Consider the following 24,872-nt stretch of genomic DNA (forward strand, 5'->3'; position numbering starts at 1 on the left):
TCCAGAGGGCTGCACAGAGGCCCCCTCTGGGTCCCCCCGACCACCGGCCTCCTTCCAGGTTTGACGAGGAGGAGGAGGCAGGGCTCAGGATAAGGTCCAAGGTCAGAGCCCCGGTCAGACCAGCTCAGCCAGCACTGGGGGTGAGGAGACCATCCGACCTTGACTAGCCTCGTAGAAAACTTTGATGTGATTCTTGATTTTCTCAAGAAATGGCTCCCAGGCTGGCTTTTGGGGACCAGACTAGACTGTGCCAGGCTCTCTCCCATCCCTCCCAGCAAGAGTGAATGAGCCATTAGCGCTCTTTATGGTTGTGTTTTTTCCCAAACACCAAAACGGTGCCCTTCCAGCTGAAGCACTTTGACTAGGCCTGCCCAGGCCTCCTGGCCCCCAGCCCTGACCTCTGCACTTCCCAGCCCGGGGTTCATGCCCTTGGTTGATGTGGCTCTAGTCTAATTCTCCTCTCTCCCCCAGGGTACGGGCAGGACGCACAAAGGCCGTTTCCCTCCAGATCCCTGCGCAGACACTGCACACACATGTACACACACGCACACACCCCAGACTCTCCTCACGTGTCAGCACTTGACAAAGACTTTAAGGGACACCCTTGACTCTTCCTGCTCCCATGCTTGTCCCACGTCACCTCATTATTAAGTCAGGAGGCCCCTAACTGGCATGTCATTTAGGACACAGCTTTCTCTCCCTGTCCTGCTCTCCAGCGTGTCACTCTTCACTCCTAAAACTCAGGACAACAAAAGAGAGCAGGTGCTGCACGGTCCCCAAGGCGCCCAGAGCCCATTGGCTGTCACTCAGGATGGCACACTCGTCCACACGGTCTGCCAGTCCTTCCATCCACTGCTGAACGGCCAGGGATGAGGCCCTGACCCAACGGTGGCCGATGACAACCCACCAGGTCAGTACCCGGGAGGCGCCCTGGCATCAGGACTCTGCCCAGAGATGCTGCACAGAGGCTCCCACGCAAATCTTTTTCTTATGAGGGGGACCATCGACTCTGAAACCCCGGACAATGCTATCTTCTCAAAGTGTAGCGTAAGAGCAATAAAACCCATGTATTATGTTTGTACACCTTTGTTTCCAGACTCCGCAGCTGCCTGAGAGTTTGAAATATGACACACAGAGAAAAGTCCTCGCCCACTGGGTAAGAAAGAAGACTGTCCGTGCCCATTCCGGCTGCCTTAACGACATACCACAGGCTGGGAACTCAAAGAACAGACATTCTTTGTCCTTATTGCCCCGGAGGCTGGGAAACATAACATCAAGGTGCCAGCAGATTTGGTGTCTGGCAAAGATCTGCCTTTCCTAGTTCACAGACGGCCATCTCCCTGTGTCCTCATGTGATGGGCAGGACAGGAGGGCTTGTCTGGGGTCCTTCTGATAAGGACACTAATCCTTGTAAAGTGGGTGCAACTCCACCCTTATGACCTCGTCATCCCCCACAGGACTCGCCGCCTCATAGCATTTAATTGGGAATTAGGATTTCACATGAATCTGGGGGGGGGGAGGCACAGCCCTTTGGCCCCCAGCAGACACCCCAAGAGAGGGCAGTGAGGAGGAGGCACAGTGTGGACAAGCCAGCAGAAGGAAAGACTCCAGGACCAGTGGGGCCAGGAGCAGCAGAAAGAGGCAGGGGTGCAAGAGCGGGTCAGGAGATGCAAGACACAGGGTTACCCTGGGCCCTGGGGCTTCCGCGGAACCCTGAAGAGTCACGTCCTGTTTGGGCAACACAGCACCCCGAGCTATCAAGAGTCCTGCCCTCCATCAACAGCCAGGAATGCTAGAGAAAATATAACAAGTGAAAGTTTACACACAGCTGAACTCACACGCACAAAGAAGGAAACTTACCTAGCATCCAACACGCCTAAGGGATTGGAAACCAGAGGCATGAGCACACGGGTCTGTGCTACGGGCGCAGAGGGAACAGAGGGAGTTACCAGAAATAGGCTGGCAGCCAGGAGTCTGGGGAGAGGCTTTGATGAGCACACCCAGGCTGCCCACTGAAGAGACGCACCCCCACTGATGGTAAACAAATGTCACTTGGGAGGGGAGAGAGCGCTTCTGCTCAGGCCAGTGGGTGGTGGAAAAAAATCGCCTTTGAAATATGAAAATGTCCTAGGCTTATGCCACATGCAAGTTCAATGTCCAACTGACATGCCCGCTTGGTACACAATTCCACTAGCCCAAAATTAAGAATTACATTTGGGGAGTTCCTGTCATGGCACAGTGGAAACGAATCTGACTAGGAACCATGAGGTTGCAGGTTCGATTCCTGGACTCACCCACTGGGTTAAGGATCCAGAGTGGCCGTGAGCTGTGGTGTAGGTCGAAGATGTGGCTTGGATCTGGTGTTGCTGTGGCTGTGGCATAGGCCAGCAGCTACAGCTCCGACTGGACTGCTAGCCTGGGAACCTCCATATGCTGCAAGTGCAGCCCTAGAAAGACAAACAAATAAACAAAAAAAAAAGAATTGTATTTGGACCAACAATACCACCAAGGTCTCCAGAAAGACCAACAAACGCACAAGCTCAACAAACCTCATGGGCTCCCCACTAAGAAGGGCTCATGATAAATCCACTGAGGAAGAGTCAGAGCTGACCAACAAAAGTCTTAGTAACACCACGAACTCAAGGTAACAAACTGATTATGACTTTCAAGTGTTTAAAGGTTTAAAATAAGAATTATGAAAGGAGTAAAAAAATTTCTAGAAATGAAGGTTAAACTCATTGAAAAGTTAGTGGATGAATAAAACTGTAATTCTTTCGTAAAGAAAAGAATTAGTAATCAACTATAATTTAATTTAAAAAAAAGAAAAAAGGGAATTGTAGCAGAAAGAGATAAAAATATCTTTAAAAAAAAAAAAAAAAGGTAGGTAAGATGGAAGATGGCCTAAAGAATGGCCAACATGAGAAAGTTTCACATAAGACTAATGGGAATTCCAGAAGAAATACAGAGAATAGAAAACACTATTCAAAGAGTGAGAATTTTCCATATTTTATGAAAGACAGAGACATTCCAGATTGACAATGACTGTTGAGCCAAATAAAAATAAACCCAGATACTACAGAATACCAAACATAAAGAGAAAAGCATAAAAATAACCAGGAAGTAAAAACAGATTCTACAAAAATGAGAATTATCTGATGACAGATTTCTTGATCACAAAATAGAGCCAAAGGGAAATAAAATATCTTTACAATGTTAGAATTCTATGACCAACTAAATATCTTTCAAGAATATGAGGAGTTCCCGTCGTGGCAGAGTGGTTAACGAATCCGACTAGGAACCATGAGGTTGCGGGTTCGATCCCTGCCCTTGCTCAGTGGGTTAACGATCCTGCGTTGCTGTGGCTCTGGCGTAGGCCGGCGGCTACAGCTCCGATTAGACCCCTAGCCTGGGAACCTCCATTGCCGCTGGAGTGGCCCAAGAAGTGGCAAAAAGACAAAAAAAAAAAAAAAAAAAGAACAAATATGAAATAAAAGCATTTTAGACAGTACCATTTACTGAAAAAAACTACTAAAACATATTAATAGATCAGTGAGAAGGAAACTGAACTCTAAAGGATGGAAGAGCACTAAAGAAGCAATGACGACAGGTTGGAAAATGTGCAAATGAACCTAAATAAGCATTAGCGATTAAATTTGCCAACTGGGTAGGGGGTGATTTTAAAAAGATCAAACTGGGAGTTCCCGTCGTGGCACAGTGGTTAACGAATCCGACTGGGAACCATGAGGTTGCGGGTTCGATCCCTGCCCTTGCTCAGTGGGTTAATGATCCGGCGTTGCCGTGAGCTGTGGTGTAGGTTGCAGACTCGGCTAGGATCCCGCGTTGCTGTGGCTCTGGCGTAGACTGGCGGCTACAGCTCCCATTCAACCCCTAGCCTGGGAACCTCCATATGCCATGGGAGCGGCCCAAGAAATAGCAAAAAGACAAAATAAATAAATAAATAAAAAGATCAAACTGAAATGACACCAAATAACAACAGTATGAAAGACAGGAGTTCACTGGCGTTGAAGCTTTCTAAGATGCCTGTATTATTAAGGATAAGAACATAAAGAGCAATTAGTTCTAGACATTAAGGGAAACAGGCATGTTAAAAATGTAAGAGTAATGATTAAAATAATAGCAATAGAATGTATAACATCCAAATCAAGAGAGAAAACATAACAATTAAAAACTCAGAGGAGTTCCCGCCGTGGCACAGTAGTTAACAAATCCACTAGGAACCATGAGGTTGCGGATTCGATCCCTGGCCTTGCTCATTGGGTTAAGGATCCAGCGTTGCCGTGAGCTGTGATATAGGTTGCAGACGAGGCTCAGATCCCACATTGCTGTGGCTCTGACGTAGGCCAGTGGCTACAGCTCCAATTCGACCCCTAGCCTGGGAAACTCCATATGCCGTGGGAGTGGCCCTGGAAAAGGCAAAAAGACAAAAAAATAAATAAATAAAAATAAAAACTCAGAGAAATCAACACTAAAAAATTTAAGGAGTTTCCATTGTGGCTCAGTGGCAAGGAACCCAACCAGGATCCATAAGGATGTGTTCAATCCCAGGACTCCCTCAGTGAATTCAAGGTCTGGTGTTGCTGTGAGCTGCAGTTGCAGGATGGCAGCTGCAGCTCTGATTCGACCCCTAGCCTGGGAACTTCCAGATGCTGTGGGTGTGGCCCTAAAAAAACAAACAAAAGAAATTAAAAAGAAACAATGCAAAGGCATGGAACACAGAGAGCATAAAATACAAGGACATAAATAAATTCAAACACACTAATAACCATAATAAATATAAACAGACTAAATTCACAAGTTTACAAAAGGGCTTCTTGGATTCCATTTTTTAAAATGTAGCTATAGGAGTTCCCATCGTGGCTCAGTGGTTAATGAATCTGACTAGGAACCATGAGGTTACAGGTTCAATCCCTGGCCTTGCTCAGTGCGTTAAGGATCCGGCATTGCTGTGAGCTGTGGTGTAGGTCACAGACGCAGTTCGGATCTGGCGTGGCTGTGGCTGTGGTGTAGGCTGGTGGCTATAGCTCCAATTAGACCCCTAGCCTGGGAACCTCCATATGCTGAGGGAGCAGCCCAAGAAATGGCAAAAAAGACAAAAAAAAATAAAAGATAAAAAATAAAATGTAGCTATGGTCCATTCATAAAAATACCCCTAAAACATAGTAGTGTGGAAAAAACATAGAATAGAATCACATAAAGTGTTATACTAGTCACATACTAACTTAACATAAAGCTAAAAGAAACATGGCATAGATTATAAAAGCAAACAGTAGCTTTACAGCAAAAAAGCAAGACATTAGAATACAGAGGCCATTATTAAATGATAAAAGAAACAATTTGGAGTTCCCGTCGTGGCGCAGTGGTTAACGAATCCGACTAGGAACCATGAGGTCGCGGGTTCGGTCCCTGCCCTTGCTCAGTGGGTTAATGATCCGGCGTTGCTGTGAGCTGTGGTGTAGGTTGCAGACGCGGCTCGGATCCCGCGTTGCTGTGGCTCTGGCGTAGGCCGGTGGCTACAGCTCCGATTCAACCCCTAGCCTGGGAACCTCCATATGCCGCGGGAGCGGCCCAAGAGATAGCAACAACAACAACAACAAAAGACAAAAAAAAAAAAAAAAAAAAAAAAAAAGAAACAATTTATCACTAAAAAAGCTCTAAATCTTTATGCATTCATATTCAAAATCTATAAAGCAAAGTCTGACAGACTACAAGAAGAAAAAAGAGATATTTAGCAGACAAAACTATAAAGGACACAGAAAATTTGAACAACACAATTAAATGATCTGATACAAATTGTGGTAATCCACCAAAGGACTAATCAAATCTATAAACACTATCAAAAAAATAGAACTGATACAATCAAAAATATTAAAATGTATCCCATATGGCCAAAAATAAGCATTATTTTGTGAAACCTTTACATTTGTATTTTGAGTCATGATATAAAATGTTCTTCCTGCTGTGGGTTATAGTTCAAGTTTGGAAGTCTCCAAGCTAATGGATTTAAAGTCTTCACCTCGAAACTGGAGCATACACATTTGTCTCAAGCACTCAAGGAATAGTTACTAAACCTGACCATTTACTTGGCCCAAAAGAAGTCTCAATCAAACCCAGAGTCAACAGGATACCCTGAATGGTGATGAAAAATGTCTCACAATAGCTATGTGACAGCTAGTTGGCTCCCTGTGGCTCCATTCACCAACCCTAACTACCTGGAGTGATCTAAAACATGCCTCTGTCCCTTGCAAGTGCCAACTAACTTGGTGAGTTATTATTTGTGTCTAGCATGTACTCAAAAAGCTTTTCGGTAGAATGAAATGCCGTGGAGCCAAAGTGCTTGGCCACTCTTTCATAAGTTGAAGTGGAAACTAAACCAGGGTTAACCATTTTTAACCTTTTGAGACAGTCCACCAGAGAGGACTAGAAGAAACATACCAAAAAGAAAAAGGGGGCAAAAAATGTTTGCCTCCTTGCACAAGTGAGCTTTGCATAAGTGAAGGGGTATCTGGGTGTTTGGGTGTGTGGACATGGCATGAACAGGTACAGGAAGCAAGCAAGCTGACTAGCCAGGAGGGACCATTCCAGAGGGTTAATCTCGCCAGCCCTCTTTAACCATCTATAGATGGAGAAGGTGACTTTTCCAAGACACAGCTCTGTGAGCTAAGGAGGACCAGAGGGCACAAGCCCTTGTCATCCTTCTCAACTGCCTTGAGGTTACTGCAGGGTTTAATGCCGCGGCCCAGGGGGGGCGGGGGGATCCCAGCTGGGAGATGGAACATAGGTGAGGCAGGAAAGGACCTTTCTGTCACACTAAAGAGCTGGACAATCCAGGGCCCATACAAATCTGTTTCAGCAGAGAGCAACACCATCAGCTTTGGAAGATAACAAAGACAAGGGAGAGACTAGAAGTAGTGCCTGCCTTTAATGTGGTGACCGCCTGGTGTCAGCCGACAAATATTCAGTTGAGAGGAGATGAGAAAAGTAAGGATAGAACAGAGAAAGTCGAAAAATTTAGTTGAGGTTAAAATGAACCCTTTACAAGCATACAATTCAGTGGCATTAAGCACATCTACAACACATGCAACCATCACCTCCATTCAGTTCCAAAACAGTTATTACCCCAAAAGGAAACCCCCAGCAGTCTCCCTTCTCCTCAGCCCCTGGAAACCACTCATCTCTTTTCTGAGGAAGTTCCTGGGCCAGGGATCAAACTCGACCGGCACAGCTGTAACCAGCGCCACAGCAGCAGCAATGCCTGATCCTTAACCTGCTGAGCCATCAGGGAACTCCTGGATTTACCTATTTGAACATTTTCTATAAATAGACTCATACAGTATGTCTGGGCTCTTTCACATGGTACATTTTCAAGGTTCATCCACATTGTAGCACGAACCGGTGAGAAGGAATTCCTGAGAGAAAGCAGCACAGCAGGTGTTGAGGGTGGGGAGCAGGAAGGGTACAGAGAGTGGCCATCACTTATGCCTGGGGCACTAAAAGGGACAGTGGCACCATTAACACAACCAGAAAAGACAGCAGAGGTGCAGGTGGGGACCAAGGTGACAAGTCTGTCCCGGGAGAGACTGAGTGTGAAGAGGGAGGAGAAATCCAGCCTGGAGAAGGCAGCTGAAAACACAGTCTGCAGCCTCGGAGAGAAGCCCAGGCGCGGCAACAGAGCTGCCCCGTCTCAGTGTCATCCGAGGCTCAAGGCGGAGGGGAACCATGCCTGTCGTGGAGACGCAGGACGACAACTGCCCTGACCTCTCAGGATGTGGCCTGGTCCCCTGAGAGAGCTCTGATAGCCAGCCTGGCTCAGGACAGACAGAACACCATCCTCGCCCTAGAGTGAAACCCATAAGCGAGGCTCCTCGGGCTTTGGTAAAAAAAAACGCCATTAAGCATCTCCTCTGCCACCTCTGAACCACGCATGGCTCATTCATCCTCCTCTGCCTCCAGAACATTCCACCAGCGAGCAGCCCTCCTCAGGCTCTTGTTTCATGACTGCTTGGGAAGCCTGGTGTGAATATGCAGCCTCACCAGTCTGACTGCAACTCTAGAGGTGCAAAGACGACGACTGCATCCCAACCAAGCAATCCCACGGAGTGTAAAAGGGAGGTGCCGGGCCCAGGCCCCTCCTCCAGCCTGAGCCCACATCACAGCCTCGACGTCAGTGATCACTTCTCTCCCCAAAGAGCTGTTGCTGACCCAAAGCCAGGTCCCTCACAGATCCATTTAAGTATGTGCACAAGAGTCCTGCTATGTATGTATAACTGAGACACTTATATACAAATACACACACAGACAAAATTGATAAACCATACTTCAAAGTTATTCTTCAAAATTGTTTTCTGTGCCCTCAAGGTCAGGCTCGAATTTTGAGAAAAGAAACCATTACGGCCCACCTTCCAGCAAGCTCAGACCAGAGTGGGGGCGCAGGGGCTTGGTTGTAAATAAACAGGACACTTAAGTGTAGAGGTGAGGGGTCACGACCAGGGTCACCCGCGAGAACAGCACATTCCCAGGCTCCCCTCCTCCCCCATGGAGGTCCATCCCTGCCCCATGCTCTCACCTTCGTTCCCCCCACTACACACACACCCTGTGAGTCCCAGTGACCCCCCTCAAGGGCCAGGCACTGCTGCAGACACCCCCAACAGTGACCTGGACAGACAGAGCCCTGCTCCTCGGGGCTGAGTCCTAGGGGGTATTCAAGAAGGGGGGGCATTGACCAGAGACAAGGGAGGATACACAGCATCTTCGTGGAAGTGGTGACACAGAATTTACCCAAATCCACACCTCTGATGGGTTAGCACCTCAAGGGCATGGTCCTGCTGCCCTATCGCATCAGCCTCCTCAGGGGCCAGCCAGGGCCTGGAAGAAGTGGGGGTGGAGGGCCAGGGGAAGAAGGACCACAGATCAGAAACTCCTCAGGAAAGGAATCCCAAAGAAACACAAACCCCCAAATGAGGCTGCTGGCGGTCAGAGCTGGCTATCACCCTCAGCTTACACCCTCACCACCAGTTTTCAGCTTCATCAATGTGCAGGAAATTTTCCAAGAAAACATTCAGCTTTCATCTTGGGATGGAAGCCAACAACAAAACAGGTTCTGTATTACTGGTGCAAATGAAAAAAAAATACATATGCCGTGTCTGGACCACTTTGCTAGAACCCATTTGCTCCCTAAAATTTAAAAGCAATCTATATTTAAATTATATGGGCTGCCTAACAGATAGAGGCTGGACACACACACACACCGTCTGTTGACACAGGTCCTGGACAATCCTAACACACCTTCCAGCTCACTGCTGGAAGACTCTTGAGCAAACAGCCACTGCCTAATTGTTTTCTGGTGATCATGTACTCCATTGGGGCCCATAAAGGGAATTAATGGCCAGCTCATCGGAATGGAAATTATTAAAAATAGCTTTAGAACAAGGTTTGACCAGACCTTTCTGTGAAGGAGAGCAAGTATTTCAGGCTTTGCAAACAACACACACGTTTCTATTACATTCTCTTCTTTGCTCTTTTTAGGTTTATGTTGTATGAGTTTGTTTTTTTTCAAAAAAAAAAAAAAAAAAAACAATGCTATAAAAACCATTTTTAGTGCCCAGGCCATACAAACCTGAGCTGCCAACCGAGCGTTAGACACCGATAAGAAGGAAACACTTGGAATTCCAAGTCCTTACGATTTAGCCCAAGGCGCAAGTTCCCGAGCCTTTCCAGATTACCTCCTTCAGCCTCTCCAGCTCGTTCTGAAGGGCCTGTTTGGAGATTTCCACTTCAATCATCTGCTGTCGGAGAGTTTCATTCTCATCTTCCACTTTCGCTCTCTTTTCCTCCACAGTTTCAAGCTCATGGTGCAGTCTGACGGACACATCTTTGGCGACCTGCACCGACCCGGAGAGACAGCCATCAGAAGGGAAGCCTTCCGTGTGCTAAGGTGCCTTCCATCAACAGCAGAGGCGGAACCATTACATCAAAGAGCACAGACTCTGGCTATATCACAAGTCCAGTGTTAAAGGAGGAGGGTGTTTGTTTCAAACATGAAATCCAGGAGTTCCCGTCGTGGCTCAGTGGCTAGTGAATTCAACTAGGAACCATGGGGATGCAGGTTTGATCCCCGGTCTTGCTCAAAGGGTTAAGGATCTGGCATTGCCATGGGCTGTGGTGTAGGTCGCAGATGCGGCTCGGGTCCCACATTGCTGTGGCTCTGGCGCAGGCTGACGGCTGCAGCTCCAGCAGGAGTTCCCGTCGTAGCTTTGCGGTAACAAACCTGACTCGTATCCATGAGGATGTGGGTTCGATCCCTAGCCTTGCTCAATGGGTTACGGACCCAGTGTTGCCATGAGCTGTGGTATAAATCGCAGATGCAGCTTGGATCCCTTGTTGCTGTGGCTGTGGTGTAGGCCGGCAGCTGCAGCTCGGATTGGACCCCCAGCTGGGAACTTCCATATGCCATGGGTAGAGCCTGTGCCCCTGTCGAGCCCCTGTCGACAGGGGCACAAAACACAGCACCATAAAATCCACATTAAGGGAAGTCATGGCTTCCATCTGGGTCAAAGGCCACTTTGCACAGCCCTACTCCTCCTAGAATTTCACTAAGGATGCCACTCTGCCCAGGCGCACGTGCTTTAAATGATAAATTAAAAACCATCATCATCATCAAATAAGCATTTCTGTTTCCCCAAATAATACTAAACCTACCTGCTTAAGAAAAAACAAAATAGGATTCCTGTCGTGGTGCAGCGGAAACGAATCTGACCAAGAACCATGAGGTTACAGGTTCCGTCCCTGGCCTTGCTCAGTGAGTTAAGGATCTGGCATTGCTGTCAGCTGTGGCACAGGTCACAGATGCAGCTTGGAACCTGAGTGGCTGTGGCGCAGGCTGGCAGTTGTAGCTCTGATTCAACCCCTAGCCTGGGAATGTCCATATGCTGCAGGTGCGGCCCTAAAAGGCAAAAAAAAAAAAACAAAAAAACAAACAAACAAACAAAAAAAAAACCCACAAAAGAGAAAATAATTCTAAATGCAGCAGATGTTTAATGTAGTCAAACTTTCAATTGTCTACCGTGGTAAAATAGTCGAATGTTAAAGACCGGTCAACATTTTTCACTTTCTAAAAGGAAATGAGGAAGGGGATTTTGTGAGAAACGTAAACCACCTGCACGCTGCACTGAACGATATCTGCCATGGAATGCTAGCATCACAGCGATTCTTTCCCTGCTATCGTGATGAAAGGCCAAGTGAGATTTCACAGGGACTGCCACAAGGACATCATACATAATTCATCTCTAGATAAATGATTTGATAATTGGGGCACAAGAGCAGCTATGGCGGAGAGAACAAATGGAATAAAGTCTGGGGTGGCGTGACCCTTTTTCCACTTCTGCCAACGATTCTCAAAGACACTGTAGACAGTTAGGTACGATCCTATTTCTCTTTCAGTTAGATCACCATGACAAGTTTTACTTGGGTCATGATCATTTCAGATTTTCTGCATCCCAGAAACTAAAAAAATGTTAAGTGATTAGGACCAACTTTTAAAAGTGGTCTTTGACTATCATGGAATTAATAATCAATTGGTTTGTTTTCTTTTTTGCTTTTTAGGGCCGAACCTGTGGCATATGGTAATTCCCAGGCTAGGGGTGGAATCCGAGCCACAGCTGCCAGCCTACACTATAGCTACAGCAACGCCAGATCCACAACCCACTGAGCGAAGCCAGGGATCGAACCCACAACCTCATAGTTCCTAGTCGGATTTGTTTCTGCTGTACCACGATGGAAACTCCTGGAATTAATAATCAATTGATTTTTTTAAAGATTTTAGCTCTTTGGGAGTTTCTGTACAATTTCTACACAGTGTCAGACCAATGCACGGGCAGTAATCCTTTATTGCAGGGAGTTCCCGTCATGGCACAGCAGAAATGAATCTGACTAGGAACTATGAGATTGCAGGTTCGATCCCTGACCTCGCTCAGTGGGTTAAGGATCTGGTGTTGCGGTGACCTATGGTATAGGTTACAGACATGGCTCGGATGTGGCATTGCTGTGGCTGTGATGCAGACTGGCAGCTGTAGCTCCAATTCAACCCATAGACTGAGAACTTCCACATGCCAAGGGTTTTGTACTAAAAAAAAAAAAAAAAAAAAAAAAAAATTCTTTATTGAGGATCCATTACTATGATTTCTTTTCTTTCTTTTTTAGGGGGTTTTAAGAGCCCAGTTCATATGACGGATTTGTTTACTTATTTACTCATGGCCATACCCACCACAGGCAGAAGTTCCTGGGCTGGAGGTAGAACCCTGAGCCACAGCAGTAACCTGAGCCACAGTGGGGACAATGTCGGATCCTTAACTGCTAGGCCACCAGGGAACTCCTCATCCACATGGGTCCCAAGGGCTGCATCCCGGGTCTGCAATCATCCTGCTCCAGCATCTCTTCTTGGGAAGGCACATCCCATCAGCCCACTCACTCACCTTTAAGTCCTGCTCCAGACTTCGGATGAGCTCGCCATCCACCTGCCCAGTCTCAGCCACTTTCAGACTCTTCTGCTCTGCTTTCCTGAGGCGGTACTGCAGGATTCGGCAGTTTTTATTGGCACGGTCCAACTCCCGCCGCAGCTCCTGCAGCTGGTAAACATCTTCTTCCAAGTAACTGTCCCTCATCTCTTCCATTTCAGCACGGAGTTCATCCAACTCATCCTACACAAGCCAGACAGAGGACACTGCTAAGCCCAGTCCATCAGAAAGCCCGGTATCCCGCGCCCAGCCTTGCCTTGCAACACCTTGAGTTTCTGCACTGTCACCTGTGCGTTTCCGGCCACACCTGTGCTATGCAGCACCTCTGGCAATTCTCACCCAGGACAGTATCACCAGGTGTCTGTTCATATCTGATGCATCCGGAAGCCAGAAACTAGCATGGATTATTCATTGCAACCTCTCAGCATTTACCCCAGTCCCGCTATATCCTTCCATAATCATAAATGATGTCAGATCTGCAGATAATTAAACCTTTAGATTCAAACATGGACCTAAACCTGTATCTCTTAAGACACAATCTAAGCAGCAGGATGAGTCAGACAGACAGTACCTTCAAAGAACATAAACCTCAGTGGGCTCATAATTGTGAATTGCCCAGGAATTATCACATACCTGCCAATGTCCCTAAAATTCCCTAGCGCGTTACCAATCTCAGCGCTACGTGACTCATGATTCTAAAGATAAAACCTTGTGCGCTATTTCAGATACACATCGGGTTTGGTTTTTTCCATTTACCAGCCCTTCAATCCCATCTCCATTCAACTCTGGCGTCAACATGGAGGTACTGGGATATGGGAGAAACCTCGGGGTCATTCCCGGCTCCTCCTCTCCTCCTGGCACAGTCACTGCAGTGCTGTCAGCTCAGCATCAAACATCTGAGGGGCTCTCCCCCCAGCAGCTCCACAAGCCCCACCAGTCCCTGCCTCCTCCATCCACCCTCCAGGGAGCAGCAAACACAGATAAGCCCAATCTTCCAGGGGCTTCCCATCACACAGAGAAAGCCCTTCCAAGTCCTCCCCCTGGGGTCTCACAGGGTCCCAGGCTGCTGGAGGCCTGCCACCTGCTATGGCCTCTCCTCCCCAGCTCCTCTCAGAGCCCCTGGTCACACAGTATGGAAGGCACCCAATACCTCCCTGCACCTCAACCCCACTGTCACTAGTCCCACATCCTGCTGTCTCCCTGCCACCTCCCACTGCTATCTAATGTCATCTGTTTTTTCCCACTCATGGTCTGTGGCCCACACGGAAAGGAAAGCTCCAGAAGGGAAGGCACCTGGCATCTTCCAGCGCCCAGGGCAGTGTCAGGCCCCCAATAAACACCTGTGGAATGAATACACATGAACATCGCTCAATACCTAGAGACCAAATCGTGAACATGGCCCGACCTGTACTTCACCACACTGTGCCTCCTTCCAGCTTTGTGGCCTCATCATGAAACGTTCCCCCTAAACCCAGACAGGGCTACAGCATGCGGATATTATTCTATTGTAAAGGTGTTAACTAGGAGCAGTGTGGCACACAGAAGATTAAAGAAGGCATTCTAAGAATTTTCTGCATTAAGAGTTCCCGTTGCGGCTCAGTGGTTAACGAATCCAACTAGGAACCATGAGGTTGCGGGTTCGATCCCTGGCCTTGCTCAGTGGGTTAAGGAGCCGGCGTTGCTGTGAGCTGTGGTGTAGGTTGCAGACACTGCTCAGATTCGACCCCTAGCCTGGGAACCTCCATATGCCGCGGGAGTGGCCCAAGAAAATGGCAAAAAAAAAAAAAAAAAAAAAAAAAAGAATTTTCTGTATTAGTTTAATAACTGATGGTATAAATGCCTCCAGACTAGGATACGCTCGGTCACTCTCATTTGTTTCATTCAATTAGTACTGAGGCTCAAGGAAAAAAACTCTCCCAAATGTGGAAATCCCAACCTGTCCCCTCCTGGCCTGTTCAGTTTGTTCCTCAAGTCTCACCATTCTCACTAATCCTAAATTTATTCCTAAAACCAGGGATTTAGTTACCATAAAGAACAAGAGTTTCCCAACCTCAGCGCCTCAGGCAAGAAACTGACTAGAAAGAAATCTACCGAGGGAGTTCCCTTTGTGGCTCAGCAGTAACAACTCAACTAGCATCTATGAGGATAACAGTTAGAGCCCTGGCCTCGATCAGTGGAGTCAGGACCCGGTGTTGCCATGAAGTCTGGTGTAGGCCAAGCAGATGTGGCTAGGATCCCGAGCTGCTGTGGCTGTGGTGTCAGGCTGGCAGCTGCAGCTCCGATTCAACCCTTATCCTGGGAACATCCATATGCTGCAGCCCCAACAAGGGAAAAAAAAAAAACAGGAAATCTACCAAAGAGTATTTTATCCTGGGTAACATTACCCGCAAGAAGTATAACAAATGAAAATCCTTATGACACAAACAAGGTGAAGACAATTGTCCAGTCATCCCCGCCTATACGTGGCAATCACCTATATGAAAAAGAGCATAGCTGAGGTATCTCATTCCCCCAAACCCTGGCCTAGGGGTTCTCCCACTCTATCCACACCACCCGACCAAGAGAATTACCCAAGCTGTTGACCATGACTCCAACTGGAGCCTGTTTCAGTGGACCACCAAGGAGAACAGATGACAAAGAGGAAAGCTGTACCACCTTCCTGGTGGTCAAAGAACTAAAATGGTTTTTTTTCTTCTGCTAAGTGTTCTCACAGAACTTCTGTACCAGCAATGACAACCTCATTAAAAATATAAGAAGTTCTGGGAGTTGCCGTCGTGGCACAGGGGAAACAAATCCGACTAGGAACGATGAGGGGTTAAGGATCTGGCACTGCCGTGAGCTGTGGTGTAGGTCGCAGATGCGGCTCGGATCTGGCGCTGCTGTGGCTGTGGTGTAGGCCAGCAGCTACAGCTCCAATTAGACCCCTAGCCTGGGAACCTCCATATGCCGCAGGTGCAGCTCTAAAAAGCAAAAATAAATAAATAAATAAGAAGTTCTAATTTGTCTTAAGGAAACTAAATCTTTTTTTTTTTTTTTTTTTTTGGCCATGCCCATGGCATGTAGAAGTTCCCAGGCCAGGTATGGGATCCATGCCACAGCAGTGACAATGCCAGATCCCTAAACCACTGAGCCACCAGGAAACTCCAAGAAAGATAAATCTTAACATTGAAAATGTTGTGAAGTATAAGCAAGTTTCATTGCTTTCTTTTTTTCTTTACAGAGATCTCTTCCTATAAATCTTGCTCCTGGGAGAAAAACTTGCTGGTCGGAGCACAGAAGCTGGTCAGTTGAACACACATGAACGGAATGGACAGGCTGGGCTCTTCAGGAGCCTGGATAACACAGCTCTTTCTGCAAAGTCCTTGCCAACTTGCAGCACATAAGTCGTTACTGAGGCCAGATCCCTGCACTGAGCCATTGACCCTGCAACCCAGGAGCTGTGCCCCGGGCCCCACCCACCCTGGAGGAGACCAAGCACATACTGCAAGCTTTAAAATGCTCCTGTGTGTGCCAGCTTCCCAGAGAGTTAGTCCTGAACCTTTAAAATCAAGGTCAAGATTCACCCAGGTCCCACCTGTGAATCTGATCTGACTTTGAGAAAAAGCCTAACAATCTCTGCATTTATGCCTGAATGCGTTAACTGGGTAACTAATAAGCAATTGGGTAACTAATAAGTCATTGAGTGACTAATAAAAAATAGTTCAATACAAGCAATAATCACTGTATGCATATGCATAGATACAGATACACAGGGGCGTCAGGCATTCTATTTATGGAAGGAACTGTTTGTGATTGCTCTTCCTTCTAGAAAGCCTATCAAGTCATTGATGCCTGAAATTACCTATCACTCAAACATGAGTTTCAAAATGTGACACAGCCATGAAAAGACATACGATATGACTTCCAGGTAAAAAATGTTCTCTGGTTTTCAGACTTTGTTGTAACAGGGAGCCCCTCATGGACCCCAACATTAAAGGTGGGGTACCTTATGCAGACGCCTACCCCACTGCTGGCTTAAAAAAAAGCCCTGTTCAAGGGCTAGATGAACCCACACAGCCAGATCACTGAGCAGGCCAGATGTAAACAGCTCGAGTTTTTTAGTATAAATAATCACTAACATTAGCTGCACTGAAAAGAAAATTAGGGAGACCATAATTGCAAGTCTTCAAATCACTGCTTTTATAATTCATATTTTATCTAAATTTGTAGGCGACATCCTTGATTAAGCACTTTGCCTTCATTACTAAGCCTCCAATAACACTATCCCTATCTGATGGACAGGGAGGCCAAACCCACACTGAACATGCCCAGGGCCCCGCAGCCAATAAATGGAAGCCCAACTGTAACCCAGCCCAACTATAAACACAGGCTCTTTCCCGTAAATGCTAGAAATTATCTGCCACCACCAGGACAAATGAAACAATAAGAAGCCTTAAATCATACTTTTAAAAGCCCACCACCTGTGTAAAATAATAAAAGCAGGCTAATGTTTAGAACTTGACGCTGTCAATGTACAAATGTACCTGTTCTCGCAAAGGCACTGCAATGTGCAGAAAAGCTCTCAATAGTCCCATTTTTAAAACGAAGATGTTGCAAGAATGAATGTTGAAAGGGCTTCCCAAGACTAGTCTGTCCCAGAGATGGGACGAAGGCAGTGTTTCAACTCTTTTCATGGAGACTTGAAAAAAGCAATTTTCAGGTTCAGTGAAAAGAAGTTACAAGAACAGCAAATTATAAACCATGTAAGCTGGCAGCAGATGTTTGAAAAGCAAAAACTGTGATTATTCAGATTAGGGTCATGACGGGAGAGTGATTTTCAAACTAACATTACATTAATTTTCTGACAGCATGCTCTAATTTAGAAAACATTAGAGAACCTTAAAGATGTCTGCCAGTTAAATGTTTAAGAAAACCAAATCAAGCAGAACATACAATGTTTCTGGTAGGCATAATTTAGACACAGTAAGTAAAAGCGGAAAATTGTTGTTGCCTTTTTTTTAAATGATTTTTATTTTTCTCCATTATTGGTTTACAGTGTTTTTTCTTTTTCAAGTTCCCAGGCCAGGAATTGAACCCTTGACACCACAGCAACCTGAGCCATGGCCAGTGACAACACCAGATCCTAAACTGGCCGAACCACCCATGAACTCCTGTTGCTCCCTTTTTTTTTTTTTTTTTTGTATGTTTAGGGCCACATCAGCGGCATATGGAGGTTCCCAGGATAGGGGTCAAATCGAAGCTGTTCCTGCTGGCCTACACCACAGCTCATGGCAACCCAGATCCTTAACTCACTGAACGAGGCCAGAGATCGAACTTGTCTTCATGGATGCTAGTCAGAATCGTTTCCGCTGAGGCACAACAGGAACTCCTGTTGTTGCTTTTTAATACACAGATATTAACAAGAAAAAACCGCCCTTATCAAGCTTTATATTGAATTAACATCAGGTCTGTCAGATACTCAAATGTTAGATCATGATCTCATTGAAAAGCTAACTTAGTTTTAATAAATATACTTTTCAAATTTTGTATATAAAATGAAATCTTAGAGTAAATCTCAACTATTCCCCTTTTCCTGCAGATAACAAAATGGGCTATATATATATATTCATATAAATATAGATAGATAAATAAAATCAAATTAGAGAAACAATGAGGTACCATGTGCGCACTAGAATAAAACAAGATTAAAACATCAATGAAAACCTGTGAAGATAGTTTTATCCACAAATCTAAAATGCACGGTTTTATACAGTGAAAGTGAGGAAAACCCTTGATGGTACCGATAACCTTATCAAATCTTAATCTCTCTTAAACAACCTGAAATCAATAACTAGTCCTATTTTAATAACCTCTCTTTAAATAGACCAAATTTGGACAGTGGGAGCAGGCATCTGCCTCTGCTGCGATAATTCCATCTTCTGGGAGTTACAGACAGAAACTATTGTCCGCTGTAATATACAAATAATCCACCTCATTTCCCTCTGGACAATGGAAATGTTCTCCACAGGGTCCCAGCTGAGGCTAAGCAGGCCCTGGAACGGCTCCCATTGTTTACCAAGTGACAGTGCCTCCAGCAGCTGATGGTCCCCTGGGCACTGGTCGACATCATCTTGTCACCTAAGATTGTTACAACCGCTTTTTCTCACAGACTGGATACAGGGGTGTGGAAAGCAGACCATCAGGAAAGAAGAGGGACCCTGTCTACTTTTAACCCCAGCCCCCCAAGCAGGGAGGAGGTGCCAGGGGGCGGGGCGGGGGCTGAAGCACTTCAGGCTCAGAACTGTTTAGCCTTGCTTGGGACTGTCCCCCTCCCCCTTCCAGGCCACGCTGAGCTCCTGGAATCCAGGCCACCAAGTTTAACCAAATCATCTCAGACCCTGAAGCTCAGCCTCTCCAAGTGAGAAGCAGGATGGCTTCTAATCCCCAGAGGGCCTCACCAGTGATTCCTCCCCAGGAACCCAACAGTACCTGCTTTTTTTTTTTTTTTTTTTTTTTTTGGTCTTTTTGCCTTTTCTAGGGCCGCTCCCAAGGCATAGGGAGGTTCCCAGGCTAAGAGTCTAATCAGAGCCACAGCAACGCGTGATCCGAGCCATGTCTGCAACCTAAACCACAGCTCAAGGCAACACCAGATCCTTAACCCACTGAGCAAGGCCAGGGATCGAACCCACAACCTCATGGTTCCTAGTTGGATTCATTAGCCACTGAGCCATGACGGGAACTCCAACAGTACCTGCTCTTTAGCTAGTACCGACTTCTTTAAGAAGTCTCATGAAATAACTGAAAAGGCAGCGCAAACTAGGCAGCTGTTCCCACGCTAATATGAGCACTTGGGAGTGCACTATTTGGGGGTGGCATCCCCAACAAGGAGAAAAGCATTTTCAAAAGAGGCCAATAAACTCGAAGTGCTGAAACCCTCCTGAAAAGCCTATGGAAACAGAACGTAATTTGACTGTTCACAAAGAGCACGAGGGCTGGTCTGATTGTCTTGGAGCAAAACACCAAGGGGGCGAGCGGGCGGGGAGGGGGACGCACTCATCACTCAGAACATACAGGATTTGGTCTGGGAAAGAAGCAAAGGCCTGTGGATGACTGACCTCAATCTCGAGCCCTAGTTCCTGAAAACTTCCCCTTACATGTGCGTTCCTCGAGGTCAAGGGTCAAGAGCACTCTCCTGAGTGTGCTTTCATGCAAAGGGCCAGCTACCTGGATCAAGTACTTATGCATTTTTCATCTGGTCACCTTGGTGCCTGTGACACAGTAGGGAGCAGGGTCAGGGTGGCCCCGTACAGCTCCACACTGCACAAGAGAATGGGGAGGGGGGTGGGGCACTTCTGTTGACAGTTGATTTTTTTTTTTTTTTTTAATACAGCAGTCTGGCTAAAACCCAAGAAAATTTCACTTGAATTTCCCATTCGATAATACCTCCTAAGGTTTTGAGGAGGTGGTTACTCCTAGGCCATTCGAGCTCTGAAACTGTGAGACTTGTACCATAACGGTGACAGAACTGACTCAGGAAAAGCTTGTCACACGTAATATGCTCACTAGCCTCCAGAAGAGATGAAACTAGAATTTCTGCATAGAGTCTCCTCTTGTCAGGTACCATGTGAATCAAGGAATGCTTTCTAATTGCTAGAGTTCTGTGCAACGTTCCTTTAAAAAGCCATGGGTCAAGGACTCCCTTCTAGCTACCGGCTAAAAAAGTACCACTAGAAAAAAAAAAAAAGAAAGAAAAAATAAAAGTACTACTGAGAACAGAAGCAACAAAGAGAACTTTTGGCTTTTAACGTGCACGCTCTAAACCCCACGTGCAAAGGCAGGCCTTCAGCAAAAGTCACTGCCCCTGCCCCCCCAGATCACCAGTGCCCTCAACCCTGGATTCTGCACAAGCGGGCAGGCTCACTGACTCTTAGAGAGGTCTGCCAGGATTCTTGTCTTTCCCAAATCCAACTACAGTCACTGAAGCTTTTGAAGAGCCAAAAGTCACACATGTACTTGGTTTTTTTTTGCGGGGGGGGGGGGGTCTGCTTTTTAGGGCCGCACCTGTGGCATATGGAAGTTCCCAGGCTAGGGGCTGAATCCAAGCTGTAGCCCCCAGCCTACACCAAAGCCACACCAGATCTGAGCCGTGTCTGCGACCTACACACAGCTCACAGCAACGCTGATCCAGGCCAGGGATCAAACCTGCAACCTCATGGTTCCCAGTCGGATTCGTTTTCACTGCGCCACAACGGGAACTCCCACACATGTACTTGTGATCATTCTTTTTTTTTTTTTTTTTTTTTTTTTTGCTTTTTGCCTTTTCTTGGGCCGCTCCTGCGGCATATGGAGGTTCCCAGGCTAGGAGTCAAATCGCAGCTACAGCCGCTAGCCTACACCAGAACCACAGCAGTGCAGGATCTGAGCCGCATCCATAGCTCACGGCAACACCGGATCGTTAACCCACTGAGCAAGGGCAGGGATCAAACCTGCAACCTCATGGTTCCCAGTCAGATTCATTAACTACTGAGCCACCATGGGAACTACCCATTCTTTTGACTTCCTAGCCTTCACTTCGCTCTCCTGCTTCCAGAGGAAAGGCTAGGAGGTGGATCCAGGCGTGCTAAGCCCTAGGCCACGAGGCTTTCTCCACAGGAAATGGCAGCTGACATTTCCCACAAATTAAACACTGCCAGTGGGGTTTATGGGACTGTTTGTCCACAGACTGGTGGAGGGGTGTTCGTCGCGGCTCTTTCACCTAAAAAGAGGTCCCCTAGGAAAGCTAAACACTGGGAACATTTTGAGCTAATAAAACAACTCTAAGGCAAGCGTGGGCTCCGAGAAAAGCAGGCTTGATGGAAGCAGGGAGTCTGCCTGGGGCGGAGGGGGTGGGGGGGTGCACGCTGCAGGGCTTACTAGCTGGATGACCTTGGGCAAGTCATTACATCTTCTTGGTTCCCAGCATTCTTATCTGGAAAACTGGGGTTGTGGAAACTACAGCAACAATCAATCATCCCCTACATGGTTGTGAGATTCACCGAAATATCAAGTAACACCAGACGAGACTCCAGGCTCAGCCACTGTTTCCCTGACTGAGAAGATAACTACAGAAAAAAAGTAAAGCCATCGACCAGCAACCTAGGAATGGCCCCTGAAACATCAGACTGCCTACCTGAAGATCAAAGATGTAATGAGATACAGCTTTGCTTTAAAAAAATAAATAAAACACCTCAATTTTCTGTTGGTCGGCTGTCATGATCTGGGTAAGCATCATTCAATCAGAGAAGTGCCAAAAGTCAGAGGTTAGGCTAAGAGCTGAAGCTCCGTGGCTCAACAAGATGATCTTTCTCACCCTCGGGGAGCTTCTGACCATGCAGGATTTACAAAAGGGCTGATTTCACAATACACACACACAGCACAGTGGCCCTTTCTCTTCGACACCTTTGAATTTACTCTGTAGTCTATTACATAAGAGTCAGTGACAAAAGTAAATGTACTACTTGAAATATCTCACGCCAAGTCCCCATCTGCTCTCTTCCCATCTCTCTCCTTCGCTGCCTCTTTGATCAGGATAAGATAACTACTGGGCTCAGTGAGAGTAGTTTCTGTGGCCTGGGTTTAGGAATACTCGGCAGTTCACAGCTCTGATCCTAGTCTGAACTGCAGACTTCACCATCATGCCCCTTTAAAGCCCACCTCTTGGGAGTTCCCTGATGGCCTAGCAGGTTAAGGACCTGGTGTTGACCCAGGTGTGCCTCAGGCTCAATCTCTGGTCTCGGAAGCTCTGCCGAGGTGCATCCAAAAAAAAAAAAAAAAAACCCACATCTTTAGTCCCTTTGGCCCAATGGGCCTCCATCAGAGAGGGTCAGCATTTGCAGAGAAAACAAAAAGCCACTGAGGGAGGAGGTTCGGGAGGAGACAGCTATCTAGCCATAATAGAAATGGGGGTAGACATACACTATTAGCTAGTACCTAATCTGAGTATCACAGTAAATTAAAACAGCTGCTTTCAGCACTACCCTCACTTCCTAGTTACCAGGCTTGCCCCAACCTCCCCCCAACACTGTCCAAATCCTTCCTTCTGCAGCGCTGCCTTTTCCTGGGAGAAAAGATGGAGCCAGCCAGCCTTGTGCCCCAAAGCTAACAGGACCAAGAAGCCACTTAGAGCAGGCCCCAGGAAGCACGCAGATAGGACGCAGAGGCTGCGATTCCCTCGAAAGTGCCGGCGTGAGGAGGGAACCAAGTGGCCTCTTCTAACATGGAAAAACAGGCTGATGGACGCTCACAAAGGACTGGCCAGCACAACACCGTGGTCCCTCCGCCCAGGCCGTACTCTAGGGGCTTCTGAACCGTAGGTTACCCCTGAAAAGGGCGAGGCCTCGCTGTCTGTGCTGTGAGGTCTGAGGTCCCAGGGAAGACACGCAGGGGCCTGGCTTTCTGCAACTGCGGGAGAAGTGGCCTGCAGGTCTGCGGCCTGGGCCCCCCGCACCCTCCGGAACCCACAGTCAGCCCACCGGGCCGGGACCAAAGCTCTTCTGCCCGGGACAACCCGCTCCCACAGGTGAGGGTGGGGTGGGGAGGTCCACTGTGAATCCCAAAGGACTATAGCCGCCTCTCTAATCCACGCGGCCCATCAACGGGGCAAATAGACCAGAGGAAAGAAGCGAGACTTGTAGAAACAAGCTAAGTGGGTTGAGAAGCTGCCCGGACCCACGAGTCTCGCTGCTCCTTCCAGAAGTTTTGGCTCAAGTTCCCAAGACCTGGGGTGTGCAGGGACAGGAAAGTGAAAAGCAGTAGGAAAAAAAGCGCTTTAGGGACCCGGAAGGAGGCGAGCGTGAGTCCCCGCCCGCACCCGACCCCGGGGTCGCCTCCGGTACACCTGCGGCGGGCGAACTGCGCACCTTGAGATAGTCGTTCTCCGAGCGCAGCTCCTCCATCTCCCGCAGCAGCTCCTCCTCCTCCGCCGCCTGCACCAGCCGGGGCTGCTCGCCCTGGCCGCGCTCCTTGGGGGTCCCAGGGACCATTCGCTCCAGCGGCGCGCGCCCCCCGGCATCCTCCACAAGGACCCCACTCGGGCTGCTCCGTCCCGCAAGGCAGGCGCTGGCGGCGGTGGGCGCGGCGAGAAGGGCAGGGGGCTCCGGGCTGCCCGGCGGCGCCCCCCGAGCTGCGCGGCTTGTTGCGGGAGCTCCTCGCAGGGGTTCCCGGTCGCTGGAGCCTGTGCCGGACTCGGCGTCGCTGCTGGCGGCAGGGAGTAGGCGCTGCTCGTCTGACAGGGGGTCGGATGGGCAGTCGGAGAGGTCGGAGCTGCTGTCGGTGTGGCTGATGCGCGAGCCGGGGGCCGGCGAGCCGGCCACGGAGGTCACGGCGAGGATCACGGCCGGGACCGGGACGGCGGGGACCAGGGGCCCGGTGGTGCGGGCGGGAGCCGCCCCGGAGCCGCGTTTGGCTTTTCGGCTCTTGGCAGCGGCGGACGGCGGCTCGGCCCCGGGAGGCGGCTTCCCTACCCGGGGCAGCGGCTCGGCGGGCACCGCGCGCGCCGCCCTCCTGGGGCCCGGAGCGGCCTTGGCGCCGCCCGCTGCCCTGGCCCCGGCGCCCGGCGGCGGCTTGTCCTTCGCGCTAGGGGCGCCGCCGCTGCGCCGGGAGAGGCGGCCGGGCGCGGCCAAGGGCCCCGGCGAGGGCGGCGCCTTGCCCGCGAGGCTGGGCGAGCGCGGGGCGGCGGGCGCCGCGGCTCGGCCCGAAGAGGGGGCGACCGGGCTGGGGCCGCAGGCCGCCCGTGCAGGTCCTTGAGAAAGGGTCTGGCAGGCGAGGGCGCGCGGTGCAGCCGCCTCCGCTCGGCCAGCGGGTGGAGGTGGTGGTGGCGGTGGTGCTGGCTGGGCGGCTGCGGCTTAGCGTCTGGGGCGCCGCCGCCCGCGGGGCCGTTCAGCGTCTCCATGGCCGGGGCCCCGGCGGCGAGCAGCAGCTCGGGCGGCTGATGCTCCAGGCGGCGGCGGCGGCAGCGGCGTGCAGCCTCCCCGCGCGCCCGCTCATCACTGTCCGCCAGCCCCGCCCGGTCTGCGCCCGGCGCTCCCGCGCCGCCGCCGTCCCCCGCACCCGGGCCCCGAGGATCCCCACGGGCTCGCAGCCGCCGTCGCCTGGCTGTCTCCCCCGGCTGAGGTCACTGCCGCTCGCGTTCTCCCGGCGCGGCGGCGCGGCGGCTCCCTGCCGCTCGCATCCCCTGCGCGCGGCGCGCCGGGCTCGCACACCCTCTCCCGTCCGGCGGCGGCGCTGGCGGCGCGCTCCCAGCTCCTGCGCCCGGCTCCCCGCCCACGGCCGGCCGGCTCCCCGCAGCGCCGCCCGCTCGGGCCTGCGCCCCCCCTTCTCGCTCCG

The 24,872-nt window shown here is 49.2% G+C and overlaps 1 protein-coding gene across 1 annotated transcript in view; it reads right to left on the reverse strand.

The window, feature by feature from the left end:
• MTCL1 (microtubule crosslinking factor 1) overlaps positions 1 to 24,540 on the reverse strand; it is a 116,224-nt gene extending 91,684 nt beyond the window's left edge. The window contains 4 exon segments of the mRNA XM_021096066.1: positions 9,741 to 9,899; positions 12,489 to 12,713; positions 23,408 to 24,261; positions 24,264 to 24,540. Of these exon segments, the coding sequence (XP_020951725.1) occupies positions 9,741 to 9,899; positions 12,489 to 12,713; positions 23,408 to 24,261; positions 24,264 to 24,438 (1,413 nt within the window). The 5' untranslated portion in view covers positions 24,439 to 24,540.

Source organism: Sus scrofa, chromosome 6, assembly GCF_000003025.6.
Source record: "Sus scrofa isolate TJ Tabasco breed Duroc chromosome 6, Sscrofa11.1, whole genome shotgun sequence".
NCBI classification, from domain to species: domain Eukaryota; kingdom Metazoa; phylum Chordata; class Mammalia; order Artiodactyla; family Suidae; genus Sus; species Sus scrofa.